Consider the following 19,744-nt stretch of genomic DNA (forward strand, 5'->3'; position numbering starts at 1 on the left):
AACTGTTTTCTAATATTAAATTATAGATGTCAGTCACCATGAGTTTTTAGAAGGATTAAAAATAACTTTATTAAAGATCATGTTATAATGTTTGTTTAAACAACATTTTCTTTTAAGCTAGTGCTGTAAAAGGTGAATAATTGAACATTCGATCAGTGTTGATTAGAGAGGAAAGTTGAAAAGCTAACAATATGTATGACACTCTTAAATTTACACTTTGGAAAATCTGCAGGTAAAGAGTTACATTTTGCTGTGTTCCCTGCAAGATCAACAACTCATTTATCTATTTTATTTTTAAATTAGGAAAATATATTGGAGAGGATTCATTTTCACATAGTGCCAAGCAGAGATGCAGACATGTGTACCTCTAAATCTTGTATCACGCACCAGAAGTTTGCTATGACTCTGTATGAACAGGTGAGATGGCTTGATTATTATTTAGATATTATAGTTCTGTTTTATGATTGATAGATTAAACATACGTTTTTACCTATATAGTGTGTGTGTCGTAGCTGTGGAGCATCATCAGATCCTCTACCTTTTACAGAATTTGTGCGGTACATTTCTACAACAGCCTTATGGTAAGAACCTATTAAAGCTTAATTATCAAAGACATTAATAACATATTTAAGCACATTGAGCACTTATTTTATAAAATCATAGCATACATGAATTTCCCCTCTCTGTCTGAGGCTACCAAGTATGCTGCTGTGAGATGTATTAAGTGATGTCTATCAAAGTTGGATGTTTGTAATTTGGCCTAATATATGTGTTACTTAGTGAAGTGTACATAATACTAGTTAAATTTTATACCTATTTAATTTATAACAAATTTAGAACTGTGAAGGGGAGCATGAAATGATAAACTGAATGTTAAATGGAACTATACATGGTTGCTTCATTTATGAGATGTTCTGTTTGTAATGCCCATATTTTCAGTCAGCTCCACTATGTCCCTTTCTGGTGATAAAAGCTAGGATAAGCAGAGAAGAAAGAAAAATGTGAGCGTAATTCTCAGGTTATTGCATTTGAGGACTCAACATTCACTTTAAATAAAAAATTTGCCATGCTTGCCTGCTCAGCTGCCCACTCCCTCTCTCCCTTTCTGTCCATGAAAGATTAGCTAGTTAAGGATCTAAAAGTTATCCCTAGACCTTACATAATGTTCTTTGAATATTTTCCAACAGGTATTTGAAAGTATAAATATTTGGCATGTGGCCGGGCGCAGTGGCTCATGCCTGTAATCCTAGCACATTGGGAGGCCAAGGCAGGTGGATCACCTGAGGTCAGGAGTTCAAGACCAGCCTGGCCAACATGGTGAAACCCTGTCTCTACTAAAAATAAAAAATTAGCTGGGTGTGGTGGCGGGCACCTGTAATCCCAGCTCCTCAGGAGGCTGAGGCAGAGAATGGCTTGATCCCGCGAGGTGGAGGTTGCAGTGAGCCGAGATTGCGCCACTGCACTCCAGCCTGGGTGATAGAGCAAGATTATGTCTCACAAAACAACAACAACAACAAAAAAGTTGGCATGTGGTAAACATTGAGTAAGATCATAAACATTTACATACATTTTAATACAAAATATATAATATGGATCAATAATTATCAGTCAGAATATGTTAGTGCAACAGTTGATAAATGCTGCCAATATTTGTGTCAGTGTGCAAAGTGAATATCATGTTCATTCATTTGATATTATTTATCTTCCTGGCTTTATTGAGTATAAAACGTTATTTCATAAAGATTATTGAATAATAACAATTTCGTTATTTGGGTGTGTTTACTATCTTTCTTACATTTACAGACAAGTAAAAAACACTGATTTAGAGAAACATTCCTAAACTTCAGTCAAATTGTAGTCAGTCGTCAGTCATTTTTAAAAATTTCTATGAAAAGTAGGATGGTGTTCAAAGACAGACAATAAGTTAAAAACTAAAATTTTAATTCTACTTTAAAACTCTTGAATGAAATGACAGTGTTCTGAGGCAGAATGTTAGATAATAAGAATTACAGCCCCATCATTCTCTGCTTGGTAAACACTGCAAGTTGCAGGAGTGCACGCTTTGAATTCTAATTATAATATCCTTATTTGTATTGGTGATCAGTGTTGAATACCAGTTACTGAATGCTTACCATATTCCAGGCTTTATGTTAAGTTGTCACTTTTAATCTTAACCAAAATTCTATTTTGTTGATGAAGAAATAGGTTTAATGAGGTTCATCTAGTAAATGGATGAATTAAGATTGAAACCCAGATCTGTCTGACTTCAAAATTTTTCTGGCTAACCACTACTCTAATGCTGTAAGTTTTGTAAAAGCAGTATATGCAATTTGAATGAGCTTATCAGATTTAGGGCTTTCTAGTGTACTCTTGAAGTGTTTGGATGGGTAAATTTAGTTGTTACCAAATACTTGGAGATTATTTAAACTATTGAACTGTAAAATATATCCAGCTCTAGAATAGTTTATATTACCGTTAAGTACAATCAGAACATCTAGAATGGAAACTAGTTAGTGTTTCAGCTTACATTACATTCCTTTTTGGAAATATTTAAATAGTTGTTTAAGTATTAGTCTGTTCTCATGCTGCTAATAAAGACATACTCAAGACTGGGTAATTTATAAAACAAAGAGGTTTAATTGACTCACAGTTCTATGTGGCTAAGTAGGCCTCACAGTCATGGCAGAAGGCAAGGAGGAGCAAAGTCACATCTTACATGGTGGCAGGCAAGAGAAGGGAACGAGAGCCAAGCAAAAGGAGTTTCTCCTTATGAAACCATCAGATCTTGTGAGACTTATTCACTACCACCAGAACGGTATGGGGGAAACTGCCCCCATGATTCAGTTGTCTCCAGCTGGGTCCCTCCCACAACACGAAGGAATTTTGGGAGCTACAATTCAAGATGAAATTTGGGTGGGGACACAGCCAAACCATATTAGTTACTTAATACCCTGATACGTAAAAATATGTATTTTAAGGAGGTTGAATAAAAAGTATCACAGTTACCCTGTAGTGTATTAAAAGGCCTGCCTGGGCTCTAATAAAATGATTAGTATCCTGGCTGAGCGCAGTGGCCCACACCTGTAATCCCAGCACTTTGGGAGTCCAAGGTGGTTGGATCACTTGAGGTCAGGAGTTCAAGACCAGCCTGAGGAACATGGTGAAACTCCATCTCTACTAGAAATACAAAAATTAGCCAGATGTGGTGGCACGTGCCTGTAATCCCACCTCCTCGAGAGGCTGAGGCATGAGAATCACTTGAACCTGGGAGGTGGAGGTTGCGGTGAGCCAAGATTGCGCCATTGCACTCCAGCCTGTGCGATAGAGCGAGACCCCTTCTCAAAAAAAAAAAAAAAAAAAAAAAAAAAGGGAGTAATATTCAAAATAAGAACAAAAGGAATAAGTCTGGCTTTAAAATCTTTGGTTGTGACTTCTGCATTTAATCAGCAAAGGACCTTCTCCTAGCTGAAATTGATAACTTTGCTTCTAGGAGCTTTGGGCCAGAGAGGGAGCCTTTCGTACAGTTTGTTGTTCTTGTTAGGGTAGGGTTTAAACTTAAGTTTCTACTCATTAAGTAATAGTATAAATAAAACATTTGCTTAGAATTACCTCCAGACAGAGCATCTTAGCCTCATTCATCTAGTTCCAAACATATAATTTTGTGTTACTTTGTTCTCTTTATTTGAGCTAATTTTTTTCGTCATATACTTGCCAAATTTAATAATTTTTCACTTTATGGAAATGTACTTTATGGTTAGTTTTTCAGTCATGGTCATGTTTTAGATAGAAAAAGTGATGCACATCTAAACTGACAATATTTTTCGTGTGTAATTTATTAAGGTTTTAAGTTCATAGGCCAGATTTGGGATTGCTTCTTTTTTTGTAGCAATGAAGTTGAAAGAATGTTGGAAAGGCATGAACGCTTTAAACCTGAAATGTTTGCAGAATTGCTACAAGCCGCAAATACAACAGATGACTATAGGAAATGTCCTGTAAGTATAGTTTGGAGAATATTAGTATGCTTCTTGTTTTGTAAATTTGAAAATAGGCATTCAGATATTATCATGTAAATATTGATTCTATATATAGAATTAGCTTTAAGAATTTTTAAAAAATATTATTTTAGATTATACCATGTGTACCATTTATCTTAGCATAATTTGTTTAAAAACTCCTAAGTTTGTGAAGGTTTGAAGGTAGCACATATTGATTAAATTTTTTCAAAGTTCTGAAATTTGTCATTTGATTAAAGAGAAAGTTTCTTTTCAGTAAACTTGATGAATGATGAATGATACTCTTTTCTCATCTAATATATTTGTTACTGACTTCAAGGGTTTTATTTCTGCTTTTTTTAGGTTGAATTCTTACTTTAACAGATTTACAGAAATATCAAAGAATACTTTTATTTAAAATAAACTTCTTTTTTAATCAATAATTAAGACAAATAGCTTGTTAGAAGTCAATTTTTAGTATACTGAATAAATTGCAGATATGTGTTAAAATTGTCATTATATAATACAAACTGTGTAAGGCTTTGCCTGGTTTATCTGTGTTCATAATTTTAAACTTTTATGTTTTTCTGTAGAGTAACTGTGGCCAAAAAATAAAAATTCGCCGTGTTTTAATGAATTGCCCAGAGATTGTTACAATTGGTTTAGTCTGGGACTCTGAGCATTCTGACTTGACCGAAGATGTTGTTCGGAATCTAGCAACACATCTTTATCTTCCTGGGGTATCTTATCTATTTTCATTCCCTTCCCTTTTATTTTCAAATTCTTCTAAAACATCATTCTGATGTTTTATCTGATAAAGACAAGTTTAATCAAATCAGGCTAACTGGAATGCCTTTACTACATAGACTAGGAATGGCTTTCAATTACAAACTAAACTGTCTCATGACTTTTGCTTCTTTCACTGTAAAATCATGATGATTGATGATTTTTTATGTATGGCCATGATTGTAAATATAAATATTGTTAACTTAGAAAGGTTTAATATTTAAAATTCATCTAAAGCACTGATCTCTTTTTTTTTTTTTCTTTTTTTTTTTTGTGGCAGAGTCTTGCTCTGTCACCCAGGCTGCAGTGCAGTGGTACAATCTTGGCTCACTACAACCTCTGCCTCCCAGGCTCAAGCAATTTTCATGCTTCAGCCTCCCTAGTAGCTGGGATTACAGGCATGCACCACCATATCCAGCTAATTTTTTGTATTTTTAGTAGAGATGGCTTTCACCATGTTAGCCAGGCTGGTCTCAAACTCCTGGCCTCAAGTAGATCCACCTGCCTTGGCTTCCCAAAGTGCTGGGATTACAGGCATGAGCCACCACACCCCGCCATGATCTCTTGATATGCTTATTACTTTCTTGGTATATTTTGAATTGGTTCATGTTACAATTAAAGTTTTGGATATTTAGATAATATGTTTATCTAAATAAATACCTAATTATATTATCTAAATAAACATATTTAGATAATATGTTTAATGAACATTCAAATATGTGATTCAGTCAAGAATTACCAGAAATGTGGAATTTATCTCATATTTTGAATTTCTTTATGAAAAGTGTCAGTCATGTGTCATTAGAGATACTCTATTATTGCTAAACTAATTTGTAGTGAATTCGTTTTATTGGACTTAAAGTTTTATGAATGAATTAAAAGTGGTAATTCTGTTAACAATGTGATGTCAGTGGTGCCTTCAAGTAATAATATAATATTAGATTGGGGCAGTATGCATGAGAAATATTTCATTATGTGTCAAATACATGATTCATCTAATTATTTCTCATTTTACAAAAGATTTAGTATTAAGTGTACATTACCAATTTTTTTAAACAGCTTTTTTATAGAGTTACTGATGAAAATGCCAAAAATAGTGAACTTAACCTTGTTGGTATGATCTGCTACACCAGCCAACATTATTGTGCCTTTGCATTTCACACCAAAAGTTCCAAATGGGTATTTTTTGATGATGCAAATGTGAAAGAGGTAAGTGACACTTTCTTTAATTGAAATAATTACTGTGATTTTTACTTTTTGTTAATCAATGATATATTGATATTAATAGTCAAAAGGATGATATAATTATTATGTAAAATAGTAATAAATGAACATGATGATAGCATCATTAAGTTCAAACTTTCTTTTGTTATTCTTGAAATTGGCTTATTTTGAAGCCAGCTTTTGAACCAGTCCATTTCCAGAATAATAATAAGTAGACTAATGAATATTAGTATACAAATATGTAACTATCAGTGATCTGTATGTCAGTGATGATCCTTTTTGCCTGATGCATACTTGCTATATTTACTTTTTTGTGGATGATTCACAGTAGTTTTGTATAACTAGTGATGAAAATATGCTTGCCTTTATTTTTATTATGACAATTTTTTCAAATTTTGTGTGTGGAATACGGAAATAGATATGTCAGTTATATCTTTTGGTAATTACAGTTGACCCTTGAACAACATAGGAGTGCCAAGCCCCTGTGCAGTTGAAAACCCACATACCACTTTCAACTGCCTCAAAACTTAACTGCCAACAGCCTGCTATTGACAGGCAGCCTTACCAAACACATAAACAGTCAATTAACACATATTCTGTATGTTCTATATATTATATACTGTACTCTTACAGTAAAGTAAGCAAGAAAAAAAGTTACTTAGAAAATTATAAGCAAACGAAAATATATTTACCACTCACTAAGTGGAAGTGGATCATCATAAAGGTCTTCATCCTTGCTGTCTTCACGTTGAGTAGACTGAAGAGAAGGAAAAGGAAGATTGCTTTTGCTGTCTTGGGTGACAGAGGCAGAAGAAAATTTACATATAAGTGAACCTGTGCAGTTCAAACCTGTGTTGTTCAAGGGCCAACTGTAATTTATTTACTCAAATAGTAATAATATTGTCTAGAAAAGTAGTGAACAATAGTTCTTAATAAGGAGTATTGGAATCACATGAGGAGCTTTTAAAAAAACATATATTCCTGGATTCCTAAAGTTTTGATTCAGTGGTGTAAAGCCAGGTATCTGAAATTTTAAGTTCTACGGGAAATTCAGACATAGCGCAGTTGAAAACTATTGGTCTTGTCAAGGCTTACTGGCTTTGGCAATCTTTATTAAGTAGTAAACTCATTTAAAAATACAAGTTCTTTGGTTGTTATAAGCAAATGATGTAGAATTCTATTTAGTTCCATTTTATTAATATATAAGAAAAGGCCATTTATCAGCACTGTGATTAAGACAATACAAATTCAAATATTTGGTATTTAGTGGACTTCTGATTCTACCCATGAAGGATTAACTGCTATAGAAATAGCCATTTCACTGTTTAAAACTAGGACATAGGTGAAACAACTCAAGACATTGAACAACATGCAGTTGAACAGAGAAAAGGGAAACAAATGAGGTCAGCTCTATAATTACCCCTGCTTACTGCCTAGAGGTAGTTTCTGGGTTGCAGTGCAGGCAGTGGGAGCCCGAACAAAGCCTAGTAGTGTCACTGAGTTCTGGAGACTGAAACTGGTGTTCAGGGAGGCCTAGATGGCTAAAATTTGCAGGACAGAATACTAGAAAGAAAACTGCACATGGGAAAAGTTCTGGAAATTGACAGAAGGGTTCCCTGGAATTTTTGGCTAAATTGTGATTTGTGCATGTGAGGGGTGAACCCACACACGTTTGGGGTTAGTTGGGAGAGATGGGAAGCATCACTGGAAAACAAAAGGTAAAACAATTCTCAAAAATCATACAAGGTTAGTAATAGTTTGTATCCCCACCATAAAGAGTGGAGAGATGATATAACATGTAGGCATTAGCTGGAGCCTTCAGAAAAGTATTACCTTGATAATGGGGCTAAGTTATTCCTAGGCTGAAGATTCCTCTGGACCTGATATTAAAAAGCTTAAAACAAGGCCGGGCCGGGCACAGGGGCTCATGCCTGTAATCCCAGCACTTTGGGAGGCCAAGGTCGGCGGATCATGAGGTCAAGAGATCAAGAGCATCCTGTCCAACATGGTGAAACTCCGTCTCTACTAAAAATACAAAATTTAGCGTAGTGGCACCCACCTGTAGTCCCAGCTACTCAGGAGGCTGAGGCAGGAGAATTGCTTGAACCTAGGAGGCAGAGGTTGCAGTGAGCCAAGATCACGCCACTGCACTTCAGCCTGGTGACAGAGTGAGACTCTGTCTCAAAACAAACAAACAAACAAACAAAGCTTAAAGTCTTGAAAGTTCAAAGCTAATCCCACTTTTAAAATAACAGAACAAAATTCAATACCCAAGACTACAAAGTTCAATGAAATTCAATATGCCATTTCAAAATAGCATTCAATAAAAAAATTACCAAATATTCAAAGAACCTGAAGAAAAATTAATAAAAACAGACCAGAAATGACTGAGATGGGAATATCAGGGAAGGATAGTAAAACTACTATTTATATATAGGGATTTCTTAGATAACATTTAATAAGCATGAACCATAAAAATAGCTGGTAAATTAGACTTCATTGAAAGTTAAAATTTTTGTTCTTCAGTAAGATACTATTAGGAGAATAAAATGACAAACCATATACTGAGAGAAAATATTTGTGAAGCATTTATCTAATAAAGACTGTATCCAGAATATTGAAACAACTCTTAAAATCCAATTAAAAAATCAGCAAAAAATGTTGACAGTTCACCAATGAATATACATGAATGGCCCTTGAAATGATATTCAGTACATCATTAGCCACAACGGAAATACAAATTTAATTCATGATGAGATTGTAGTACTCACCTGTTGTGATGGCCAAAATTAAAAAGACCAATAGTTGGTGAGGATAGGAACAGCTAGATCTCTCACACGAGGTTGATGGAACCACAAAATTGAACATTCACTTTCAAAACTGTCAGTTTCTTATAAATTTAAACATGTATTTTCCATATAACCCAGCAAATCCACTCCTGTGAAAATGTAAGTCCACGTAAAACGTGTACTTGAATGTTCATAGTAGTTTTCTTCATAATGCCCAAACTAGAAATGACTCAAATGTCAACAGTAGGTGAATGGATGAACAAATTGTGGTATAGCTATACAGTGGAATATAATACTCAGCAAGAAGGACTGAACTATTGAACTGATACATGCAATAATGTGAACAAATCTCAGAAGCATTATGCTAAGTGAAAGAAGTGAGATATAAATGACTACATGCTATGATTCCATTTATATGAAATTCTAGAAGGAAAAACAAAGGTGTGGAGGGTAGATCACTTATTTCCAGGGACTGCAAAATGGGGTACAAGGTAAGATTTTGGGGTGAGGATTACACGATTGTATTGTCAAAACTCACTGACTTGTACACTGTAACTAGATAATTTTACTTCATATAATACACCTCAATACAGCTATTAAAATTTTTTGGTATTTATATTTAAAATCAGCACTTTGCTTGAATTACTTAGTACTTCGATGTAGGAGTTTATTAAGTTTCATCTTGAGTCGATGTGTAACAACATTTGCAGCTTCTACTTTGCTTTTACGTAGTTTAAATTGTTCAAAATTTGGAGGAAGAACTGGGTGTATTAATCACCCTGTGAAGTTTTTTATTTTATATTCACATTGACTCCACAAAGCCTGGCCAACATGGTGAAACTCTGTCTCTACTAAAAATACCAAAATTAGCCAGGCGTGGTGGCACATGCCTGTAATCCCAGCTACTCAGGAGATGGAGTCATGAGAATCCCTTGAACTTGGGAGGTGGAGGTTGCAGTGAGCCGAGACCGTGCCACTGAACTCTAGCCTGGGCGACTGTGAGACCTTTTCTCAAAACAACAACAACAACAACAACAAAAAAAACAAATGGACTCCTCAAGTCTCTTGGAATCCCCAGTGAGGGGGTAAACAGCTGAATATGTGTAGTTCAAAAAAGCTCATCAGAATTGTTCTTAAAAGTCCCCTTCCCTGCAAAAATACTCTAGAATGCTTTGTGGTGTTTTTGTTTGGTTGGTTTTGTTTTGCTTTTAAATCAATTTTATAGAGGTATAGTTCACAAACATTAAAATACACCCATTTTAAGTGTACAGTTGGAGTTTTGATAAATGTATTTACCTATGTAACCACCATAATCAGTACACAGAACATGTCCATCACGCTAGAAAAATTCTGTCAGGCTTCTTTGTTGTCATACTCCCCACACCACCCCAGGCTGAGGAAACCACTGGTCTCATTATAGATTAGTTTCACTCATTCTACAATTTTATATAAATGGTCTCTTACAGTATGTACTACTGTGTATCTGCCTCCCTTCCTTTAGCATATTGTCTTTAAGATTCATTCATGTTGTTTGGATTCACACTTTATTTTTATTGTGTGTTTTATGGCTGTACAACAATTTATCCGTTTACCTATTGAAGTATGAGTAATCTGTTTGTGAACATATTTTTTTCTGTTGCTGTTAGATAATACCTTGAAGTGGGATTTCTGGGTTGTGTGGTAAGTGTCTGTTTAACTTTACAAGAAACTATCAAATTGATTTCCAAAGTGGTTATACCAATTTGCATTCTATGAGAGCAATGTATGAGAGTTCCTGTTGTTCCACATTCTCAGCAGCACTTCGTGTTGGTATTCTTTTTAATGTTAGCCCTTCTCGTGTATGTATAATATTATCTCACTGTGGTTTTCATTTGCATTTCCCTTGTGATTGGTAATGTTTTGAGCATCTTTTCATGTGCTTGTTTGACCATTCTTACATCTTTCTTTTGGTGAAATGTTCAATTTTTTTGCCAGTATTTCGCATTGGATTATCTTCTTATTAATGTGTTGTAGGAATTCTTTATTCTGCATACCAGTCCTTTATTAGCTGTATGTTGCTTCTTTTTTTTCAGTTTCTTAATGGTGTCTTTCCAAGAGCAAAAGTTATTAATTAATTTAGATTAAGTCCATTTTAAAAATATTTTTCTTCTATGGTTTGGTATGCTAAGAAATCTGCCCTTCCCCAAGGTTGCAAAGATTTTATCTTTTGTTTTCTTCTGTAAGTTTTAGTTTTTGTGTGAGCCATTCTGAGTTAATTGTTTTTTGTTGTTTTATATGAAGTCAGGTTAAAGTTATTTTTCTCATAGTAAAAGTTCTTTTTCTCCAGTTGTAGCACCATTTGTTGAGCTGACTCTTAATATTTCTCCATTGAATTGCCTTGAAGTCTTTGTCAAATGTCAGTCAACCACATATTTGGAAAGCTTTTTAAAATTTAATCACCTTGATGTTTATAATCTTTGCCCATCAAATTTTTAAATGATAATGTTTAAAATATTTTTATTTAGACTAGTTACTAAATACAGTTAATTATATGATACATACTTGAACTACTAGCAGCTGCATATCTAAATTTTTAAAAAATATAAAGTAACTCAGAGTCTCTGTCTTTTCATGTAACACATTGATTACAAGGTTTTGTTTTGTCTTTATTCATTGTGTTTTTTTGAAAGATTGGAACTAGATGGAAAGATGTTGTCTCCAAATGCATTCGATGCCACTTTCAGCCACTACTTTTGTTTTACGCAAACCCAGATGGCACAGCAGTTTCTACTGAGGATGCACTCAGGCAGGTCATCAGCTGGTCACATTACAAATCTGTTGCAGCAAATATGGGTAATTCTTTCTTTTAAAAATTCTCAATGTTTTTCTATTATCACAGTCAACTAGGAATACTAATACTCTGAATATAAAATGAATATAGAGGATAATTTCAAATTTGACTTTCAATAGAGCTGAGGAAATTTTAGTAATTTTTGTTAGTATTTTGGAATGAACCTTTTCTCATCGGTGGCCTCAGAAGCACCTTCAGGAGTTACCCACTATTATGGTCACACAATCACAGAAGAGGCTTCATTAGTAGCTCTTTCTAGAAGTACATTTTAAGTGATTTAGTAAACTGGAAAAGTCTGAAACAGCTAGGTCATTTTTGGATGCATTATAAAGCATTTCGAAATTCTTAAATGATGTCAATCCTCTTAAGTTTTAAGTAACTTTTTTTACAGTTAAAAATAATCTGAAAAAAATGATTCAAACATCTCTTCTCATGGGATGGAAAGGAATGATACATTTTTGCTTTTCTTTTTAAGGATGTGAAAAGCCTGTAATTCATAAGTCAGATAATTTAAAAGAAAATGGATTTGGTGATCAGGCAAAGCAGAGAGAAAATCAGAAATTTCCAACTGATAGTATTTCATCATCTAATCGGAGCCACAGTCACACAGGTGCAGGGAAAGGACCAGGTATGTGTTTAAATTGTCATTTTTACATAGTTCCCAGTGAGTGTCCTCCTTTCTTCACTTATCAGAGGATGCTTACCTAGCTTTCCTTGGCTATGAAAAGATAATAACAAATAGATAACAAAATTCGTCTTTTGATTTATGCATTTCTCTGAGAGCTGTAGTTTTACCTGACCAGTTTGATTCCATGAGTTGTTTGAGTTTCTTCATGCACTCAGACTGTGGTAGGCCTGAGGCAATCTGGACAGTTACCAAATAAAGCAATAATGTGGCATTTCCTTCAAGGAGTTAATTATCAGCTTGGAGCAGAAAAACATGAGTTAGTAAATTGGCCTAAATGCCAAAATTAAATTTACTGGTAGTGAATGCAACAGCAGTTCAAAGTTACTATTGCTGTAGTTTGTTCTTAACCTCGTTTTTATTCAACTCTGTCTTGTTACTGTTATCCTATAACTGATTTTCACGAGCCAGTTTCTGTAACTTGGGTCCAAAATGAGACCTCACAATACTGTGTACCATTACAGTTTAGAAATACATATAACTCTTGTGTGGATGTTCAGGATGATTTTGTAAGCAACCTTTAAATATATTAATGAAATAATGTGTAATCATAAAAGTAACTCATTTAATCAAGGGTAGTAAGATTGAGAATTAACAGTTATCCACAAAAAACTATAATAAAGGCTTTTTAAAAATTCTTAATGAAGCTGTTTCTCTTTTCCTTTCACAGATTATTGATATTCTTAGATTAAAACATTTTATGTTTTTCAAAAGACACCTAGTTTTAAGCCCAGAAATAGTATATATGTGTGTAAGAATAGAAGCATTGGAACCAGACAACTTGGGTTCATATTCCTGGTTCTAGACTTAGAAACTTCTGAACCTGGGCAAATTTCTAATTTCTCTCTGCCTCAGTTTACTTACCCAAAATAGAGACAATAATTGTACCTCAAAGAAGTAAATGAGTAAGACACCTGGCAAATAGTGACCATTCAGTTACCTTTAGCTCTTATTATTTTAATGGCAGATCTCTTTCTTTTTTTATACTTGTTTTAGGGGCTATACAAGGAGTTTTAAAAGACAACATGCATCTCCAGTGTCAAGAAAAATCACATCTAGTTTTTAATCATAAAAATACCATTGTATACTATATATCTACGTATCTATGCTCTTTTTAAATATATCTTAACATTTTTATATAGATCAATTTTTATTTTTATTGGGCAATTTGAAAAATGATCTGTATCCTAGTAAGAATGATTTCTTTTACAGCTAAGTTAAGTCACATTGATCAAAGGGAAAAGATAAAAGACATTTCCAGAGAATGTGCTCTGAAAGCTATTGAACAGAAAAACTTACTTTCTTCACAAAGGAAAGATTTAGAGAAGGGACAAAGAAAAGATTTAGGACGACATAGAGGTAAGTTAAGATCTTGTACTATTGATTTTAAAAGGAGCTTCTAGAAATCTTATTTTAAAACTGAATTTTATAACTTTAATTTCTGTATATGTTAAATTATATTAAAAATACATAAATATATAAGTTAAATATATATATCTATATCTCATAGAAATATATAAATTATACATATTTCTGTATATGTATAAATCTATAAATTATATATAATTTCTATATATAGTTTATATATAGAAATTAAATTATATTAAAGTTATTTTTAATAACTTTATTTTTAAGAGGTGAGAGTTCACTCTTGTCCAGCCTAGAGTGCAGTGACCCAATCATAGCTCTCTGCAGCCTTGAACTCCTGGGTTCAAGCTATCCTCACATCTTAGCCTCCTGAGTAGCTAGGACTACAGGCACATGCCACCATACCTGGCTAAATTTTTAAAAGTTATTTGTAGAGATAGGGTCTTGCTATGTTGCTCAGAGTGGTCTTGAACTGCTGGCCTCAAATGATCCTCTTACTTCAGCCTCCTGAAGTGCTGGGATTACAGGGGTACCCAGACCTATTATATTTTATGTATTTATTAATATGAGTTCTTTAATACACCTATACTAAATCTAAATATGCAAAATATCCTGGTTCGTTCTTAATTCTAACCTGGGATACTTGTATATATGTGTTTCGATGTTTTAACTTAGTTACAGATATAATTCACTCATGGCACATTCAAGTAATAAGGAAGTTTATAAAATTAAGTGAAGGGACTCCTTTTCTGGCAATCCCTGACCTTCCCCCTCTTTACTTAGTATTTCCATTTCCACATTATAAGCATGTCCCTTTATGGTTCTATGCTTTTTTCTTTATGGACAGAGCATAATTTAACTGATAGTGATAGACTTTACAGGCTGATTTAAGATTTTTGCTTCAGCAACATCTTTTTTCACACATACCTTTGTACATTTTTGCCTATAGCCATAGCATAAAATTCCTTCAGAGGAATTGCTGGGTCAGGATATGTTTACTTTTAATTTTGACAGATGTGGCTCAGTTGCCCTCTTCAAAGACTGAACTAGTCTGCACTCCCACCAACAATGATTGGATGTCTGTTTGTTCACACTCTCAGCAAAAATTGGTTTAACAAACTTTTAAATCTTTACCAATATAGGAAGTGGAAAATATTTTTATGATTTTTGTTATGAGTGAGATAGAGTGCTTATTTTTTTAAAAACTGCCTCAATTATGATCTACCTTAGAGATCATTTTTTAAAGTTTCTTTTATAAATACCCCTTATTAAGCATACATAAGGACTGGAAAAGCACTTTTTAATCTCAAAGCATTATGTGATATGTACTTGTAATTACTATTTACCTAAAACTGTTTAACATTTTATCTCTAACAGGTATCTGCCTTGTGACTACAAGGTGGCTCTGAGGAGTAATTCATGTGTATCTTTAATTTTTTTTTTTAAGATTTGGTTGATGAAGACCTTTCACATTTCCAATCTGGATCACCTCCTGCCCCAAATGGTTTTAGACAACATGGGAATCCACATCTATATCATAGTCAAGGAAAAGGATCATATAAACATGACCGAGTTGTACCTCAGACTCGAGCTTCTGCACAAATAATAAGTTCAAGTAAATCCCAGATTCTTGCTCCAGGAGAGAAAATAACTGGCAAAGTTAAGAGTGACAATGGCACTGGATATGACACAGACAGCAGCCAAGATTCTAGGGATAGAGGAAACAGCTGTAATAGCAGCAGTAAAAGCCGGAACCGAGGTTGGAAACCTATGAGAGAAACATTAAATGTTGATAGTATTTTTAGTGAAAGTGAAAAAAGACAGCATAGTCCAAGACATAAACCAAATATCAGTAATAAGCCTAAATCTAGCAAGGATCCAAGTTTTAGTAATTGGCCAAAAGAGAATCCAAAGCAAAAATGTTTAATGACCATATATGAAGATGAAATGAAGCAGGAAATAGGAAGCAGAAGTTCCCTTGAATCTAATGAAAAAGGAGCAGAGAAAAATAAAGGCCTTGTAGAGGGTAAAGTGCATGGTGATAATTGGCAGATGCAAAGGACTGAGTCTGGATATGAAAGCAGTGATCACATCAGTAATGGATCTACTAATTTGGACTCACCTGTTATCGATGGAAATGGTACAGTAATGGATATCAGTGGTGTTAAAGAAACAGTATGCTTCAGGTAATGTAAAAGTTGAGTGAATCGTTTTTCCATCACTCTTCTTTTTTGTTAATTGCATGAAGTAATTTTCAAAGTTTGGGGTCAATTAAATAGGATGGAAACAGCATGAGCTGTTTTAAAGAGCTTTAAAAAGTTTGTTTCTTTTAAACACAAATATGTTTCTGTAAAGAAACCTAGGATATTGTAGTTTATTTGATATTTTAGATTTCCATTTTTAATAGTTATTTCCTGATTCCAAAAATAGCAGCTTTTTATTTTTAGAAAATTTGGAAAGTACAGAAGTTTTTTATCATTGTTGTGGCACTGTCAACAATTGATTGGTTTTAAAGCACAGACTTCAGTTGGTATCATCTAAGTCATTAAGTTGGTTGTTTAATTCTTCTTTTTTTGGTGGGAGGGGAAGGAGTCTCACTCTGTTGCCCAGGCTGGAGTGCAGCGGTGCAATTATGGGTCACTGCAACCTCCACCTCCCAGGTTCAAGCGATTCTGCTGCCTTAACTTCCCAAGTAGCTGGGACTATAGACACGCACCACCACGCCTGGCTAATTTTTGTATTTTTAGAGATGGGGTTTCGCCAGGCTGCTCTTGAACTCCCAACCTCAGGTGATCCACCTGCCTTGGCCTCCCAAAGTGCTGGGATTACAGGCCTGAGCCACTATGCCCAGGCTGTAGTTTAATTCTTCAATCTATATAATGTTTATAATCCCATCTCTAACATTTGTAACTCAGAACTGAAGCTAGTTTTTACTGTCACACCTCATTCTCATGGAAGAGATATTTTCCCTTTAGCAAATATAAAAAAAATCAGCCAAATAACTTTGTGTTCAATTAATTCTAAATACATTTATTATATTACTGTTTAATCCTTCTAACAATGTGTTTGTTGGATATTAGCTGATATTTGACCACATTTGTTATTAAAAGGTAGATTTGCAAAAATCAACTGCTCATGTTTTATGAAAATGCTTGTTTCAATAAAGACTTAAAGAAAGGGCCAGGTGTAGTGATTACACACCTGTAATCACAGCACCTTGGGAGGCTGAGGCAGGAGGATTGCTTGAGCCCAGGAGTTCAAGACTAGCCTGAGCAACATGGAAAGATCTCACCATCTCTAGGAAACAGTTTTAAAATATTAGCCAGGTATTGTGGCATATGCCTGTGATTCCAGCTACTTGGGAGGCTGAGGTGGGAGGATCTTTTGAGCCCAGGAGGTCGAGGCCGCAGTGAACCATGTTTGTACCACTGCACTCAATCCTGGGCAAAAGAGCAGAAAGTCCTGGCTCAAAAAAAAAAAGACTTGACAAGGTAATTTTATAATTCTTCGTGGAATGCAGTAGCCTAGGGTAGTAGAAAGATCAGGACTTTATAACCAGATAGACTTAGATTTAAATTATTGGGCAAATTAATTTGACTTTTATAGTCTTTATCTTCTGTAAAATGAAGATAACAACTACTTTTAAGTATTAAATAATGTACATTAAGCCCTAGAACAGCACATGGCATATAATAAATGTTTAACAAATTTTTTTTTTTTTAGAATAAACAAAGGCAGTCCATAATAACTGATGTGTTTTGTGTGTATTTTATTTTCTAGTGACCAGATTACGACAAGCAACCTAAATAAAGAACGTGGGGACTGTACCTCCCTTCAGAGCCAACATCACTTAGAAGGTAAAAATCTTATTTGAATATAATAGTTGCTGTAAAAAATGAATTATAGTAATTTATTGTTTGCTATTATGTATCTGAGAGAAAATCCTATATGACTATAAAAATTATTTTTAAATAATCCTAAAATATCAATAAACAAATTTTATTAAGTTAATGTATGTTTTAATGAAGTACATGTGGAAAGAAGGAAATCAGCATTCTTTTTTGTATGTGTATTGTCATACAAAAGAAAGCATACTGTACTTTCCACATTGACTTCACAAAGTGTTAATAATGGTTTTGTATCTTACTTTTTATTTGATTGGATAACTATTGCTTTTGAAGTTTGCAGCCTTTTTTAATGTGCTGTTTGGATATGTCTCTGATTAAAGATAGCGTTAGATTGCTTCCTTTTTTGATTTAGATGATGAAGTCTTTCAATTTTTTTTTTTTTTTTGGTAGCAGTTTGCATTTTAAGTGTCCACATTAGGGACCCTTTGAACACATTGCTTTTGATACTAGCCCTTAAAACTGTGATTTGAGACCCAGATAGGCAGAAGTATCTGTCTATGGTGGCTTGTTAACACTTTACTTTTACTTAACAGAAGGTATATTTCTATATTTGCAAAGAAAAATGTCATGTTCTGATAGTTTAGAAACTGTCTGTAGACTGTTGGTCTTTCTGACTTTATTTACCCCCTACCTTTTATGCCTATGGGAAATAGGCATAAAAAGAGAATGGTCCATTGAGGTAAGAGTAAAGAAGATAAGAATGGTCCTGTTACTGATAAGTTTATGAGTAATGATGAGGGAAGTTGAGCATTCATACTTGAAGGCTTTTAAAAGATGGGAAAGCTATGAGAAAAGGGGAAACTCTATCAGGATAGGTAGGTTTTAGATTATGCAATGGTAGTATCTTCAAAATCTCAAGGTGTTAACTCAAGTTTGTTTCTTGCTCACAATACAAGTCCAGAGGTGGTCAGTGTAGTCTCTTCTTAGGAGTCACTCAGGATCCCAGGCTAAGGGGATATGGGTGAGGAGGACATAAAGGAAGATTTATTGTGGAGAATCACCTGCCAGCTCTTAAAACTTCAAACCCGAAGTGACACATGCACTTCCACTTCTGTATCATTGACCAGAGCTAGTCTTCTAACCAGGCCTGATTTCAGAGAAGGTAGAAAAGTGCAATTTTACAGGTGCTTGGAATAATGGAAGTATGTGTGAACAACTCTAATGACTGCCATAGTAGTTAAGAACAGATAGAAAGATTGATAAAGAGCCTTCTGGAAAAGTTCAGTTTGGCACCAATAACTATGCAATGGTGTGGGATTATTATAGGCGATTTGTTAGCGACACATAACAGCCCAGAAGCAAAGAAAGTTAGATACTTGAATGTATACAGGATTCAGGGTTGCTATTGGGAGTACATACCTGAAGAATTTGGGTGAGAGAAGTCAAGGAAGATGATTAGCAAAGGGATTATTATGTTGCAATCAAAGACAATGTTTTCAAATTTTATAATTCAGAGGAGTAGAAGGGATATAATTTTTCACAATATAAAAGAGCAAAGAACAGCAAATTTTAAAGTTTTTTAGTCTTTGTTATGCTTAAGGCTTTTATGGGGATTATTTTTCAGTTTGCAGACAAAGAATGTGATTAAATGTTAAATTATTTTGTTTTCATCAAATGGTATACTATCAGAAGGAAACACTTATATTAAGGAAATAACCTTCTTTTCCCATATTAGAATGTCTCGCCTGATAAAATCTGATAAGTTTGGTAACCAAGTATTACAGGAAACAGTAAAGGGTTGGCCAGAAATCATAGCAAAAGTCAGTGAGATTGAACAATAACTGCAAGTTCAGTACTTGTTACAAAATGATGCTTGCTTCCTGATAGTTATAAAAACACAAGATCGTAGAGATTTTGATGGTCAGAAGTACATTGCTATAAGAACTTTGCAGGAGGTTTCCTCATTTAATATGAAAGTGTGTGTGTGATGCACTTAAAAATTCTTTTTTGTGATAAAATATGTATAACCAAATTTACCATTCTATTTTTAAGTGTACAGTTCAGTGGCATTAAGTATATTCACACTGTTGTGCAACGATTACTACCATCCATCTCCAGAACTTTTCTATCTTCTCAAACTGAAGTTCTCTACACATTAACAGCTCCTCATTCTCCCCTCCTCCCAGCCCTTGGCAAGCACCATTCTACTTTTTGTCTCTGTG

General features: G+C 34.2%; 1 protein-coding gene across 8 annotated transcripts in view; it reads left to right on the forward strand.

Annotated features, from left to right (window-relative positions):
• The window catches only part of USP53 (ubiquitin specific peptidase 53), a 79,681-nt gene that overhangs the window by 43,162 nt on the left and 16,775 nt on the right, over nucleotides 1-19,744 (forward strand). For 6 of the 8 annotated variants that reach the window (XM_002815091.6, XM_063723619.1, XM_054554408.2 and 3 more), the window contains 10 exons: nucleotides 304-417; nucleotides 499-581; nucleotides 3,887-3,992; nucleotides 4,586-4,732; nucleotides 5,838-5,987; nucleotides 11,461-11,623; nucleotides 12,097-12,249; nucleotides 13,519-13,665; nucleotides 15,122-15,860; nucleotides 17,455-17,531. In XM_002815091.6, coding sequence (XP_002815137.3) covers nucleotides 304-417; nucleotides 499-581; nucleotides 3,887-3,992; nucleotides 4,586-4,732; nucleotides 5,838-5,987; nucleotides 11,461-11,623; nucleotides 12,097-12,249; nucleotides 13,519-13,665; nucleotides 15,122-15,860; nucleotides 17,455-17,531 — 1,879 coding nt within the window. The remainder of the gene's footprint in view (nucleotides 1-303; nucleotides 418-498; nucleotides 582-3,886; nucleotides 3,993-4,585; nucleotides 4,733-5,837; nucleotides 5,988-11,460; nucleotides 11,624-12,096; nucleotides 12,250-13,518; nucleotides 13,666-15,121; nucleotides 15,861-17,454; nucleotides 17,532-19,744) is intronic. The other 2 variants (XM_054554407.2, XM_063723618.1) reach the window with 1 other exon arrangement.

The sequence above is a fragment of the Pongo abelii genome, chromosome 3, assembly GCF_028885655.2.
Source record: "Pongo abelii isolate AG06213 chromosome 3, NHGRI_mPonAbe1-v2.0_pri, whole genome shotgun sequence".
Lineage (NCBI taxonomy): Eukaryota > Metazoa > Chordata > Mammalia > Primates > Hominidae > Pongo > Pongo abelii.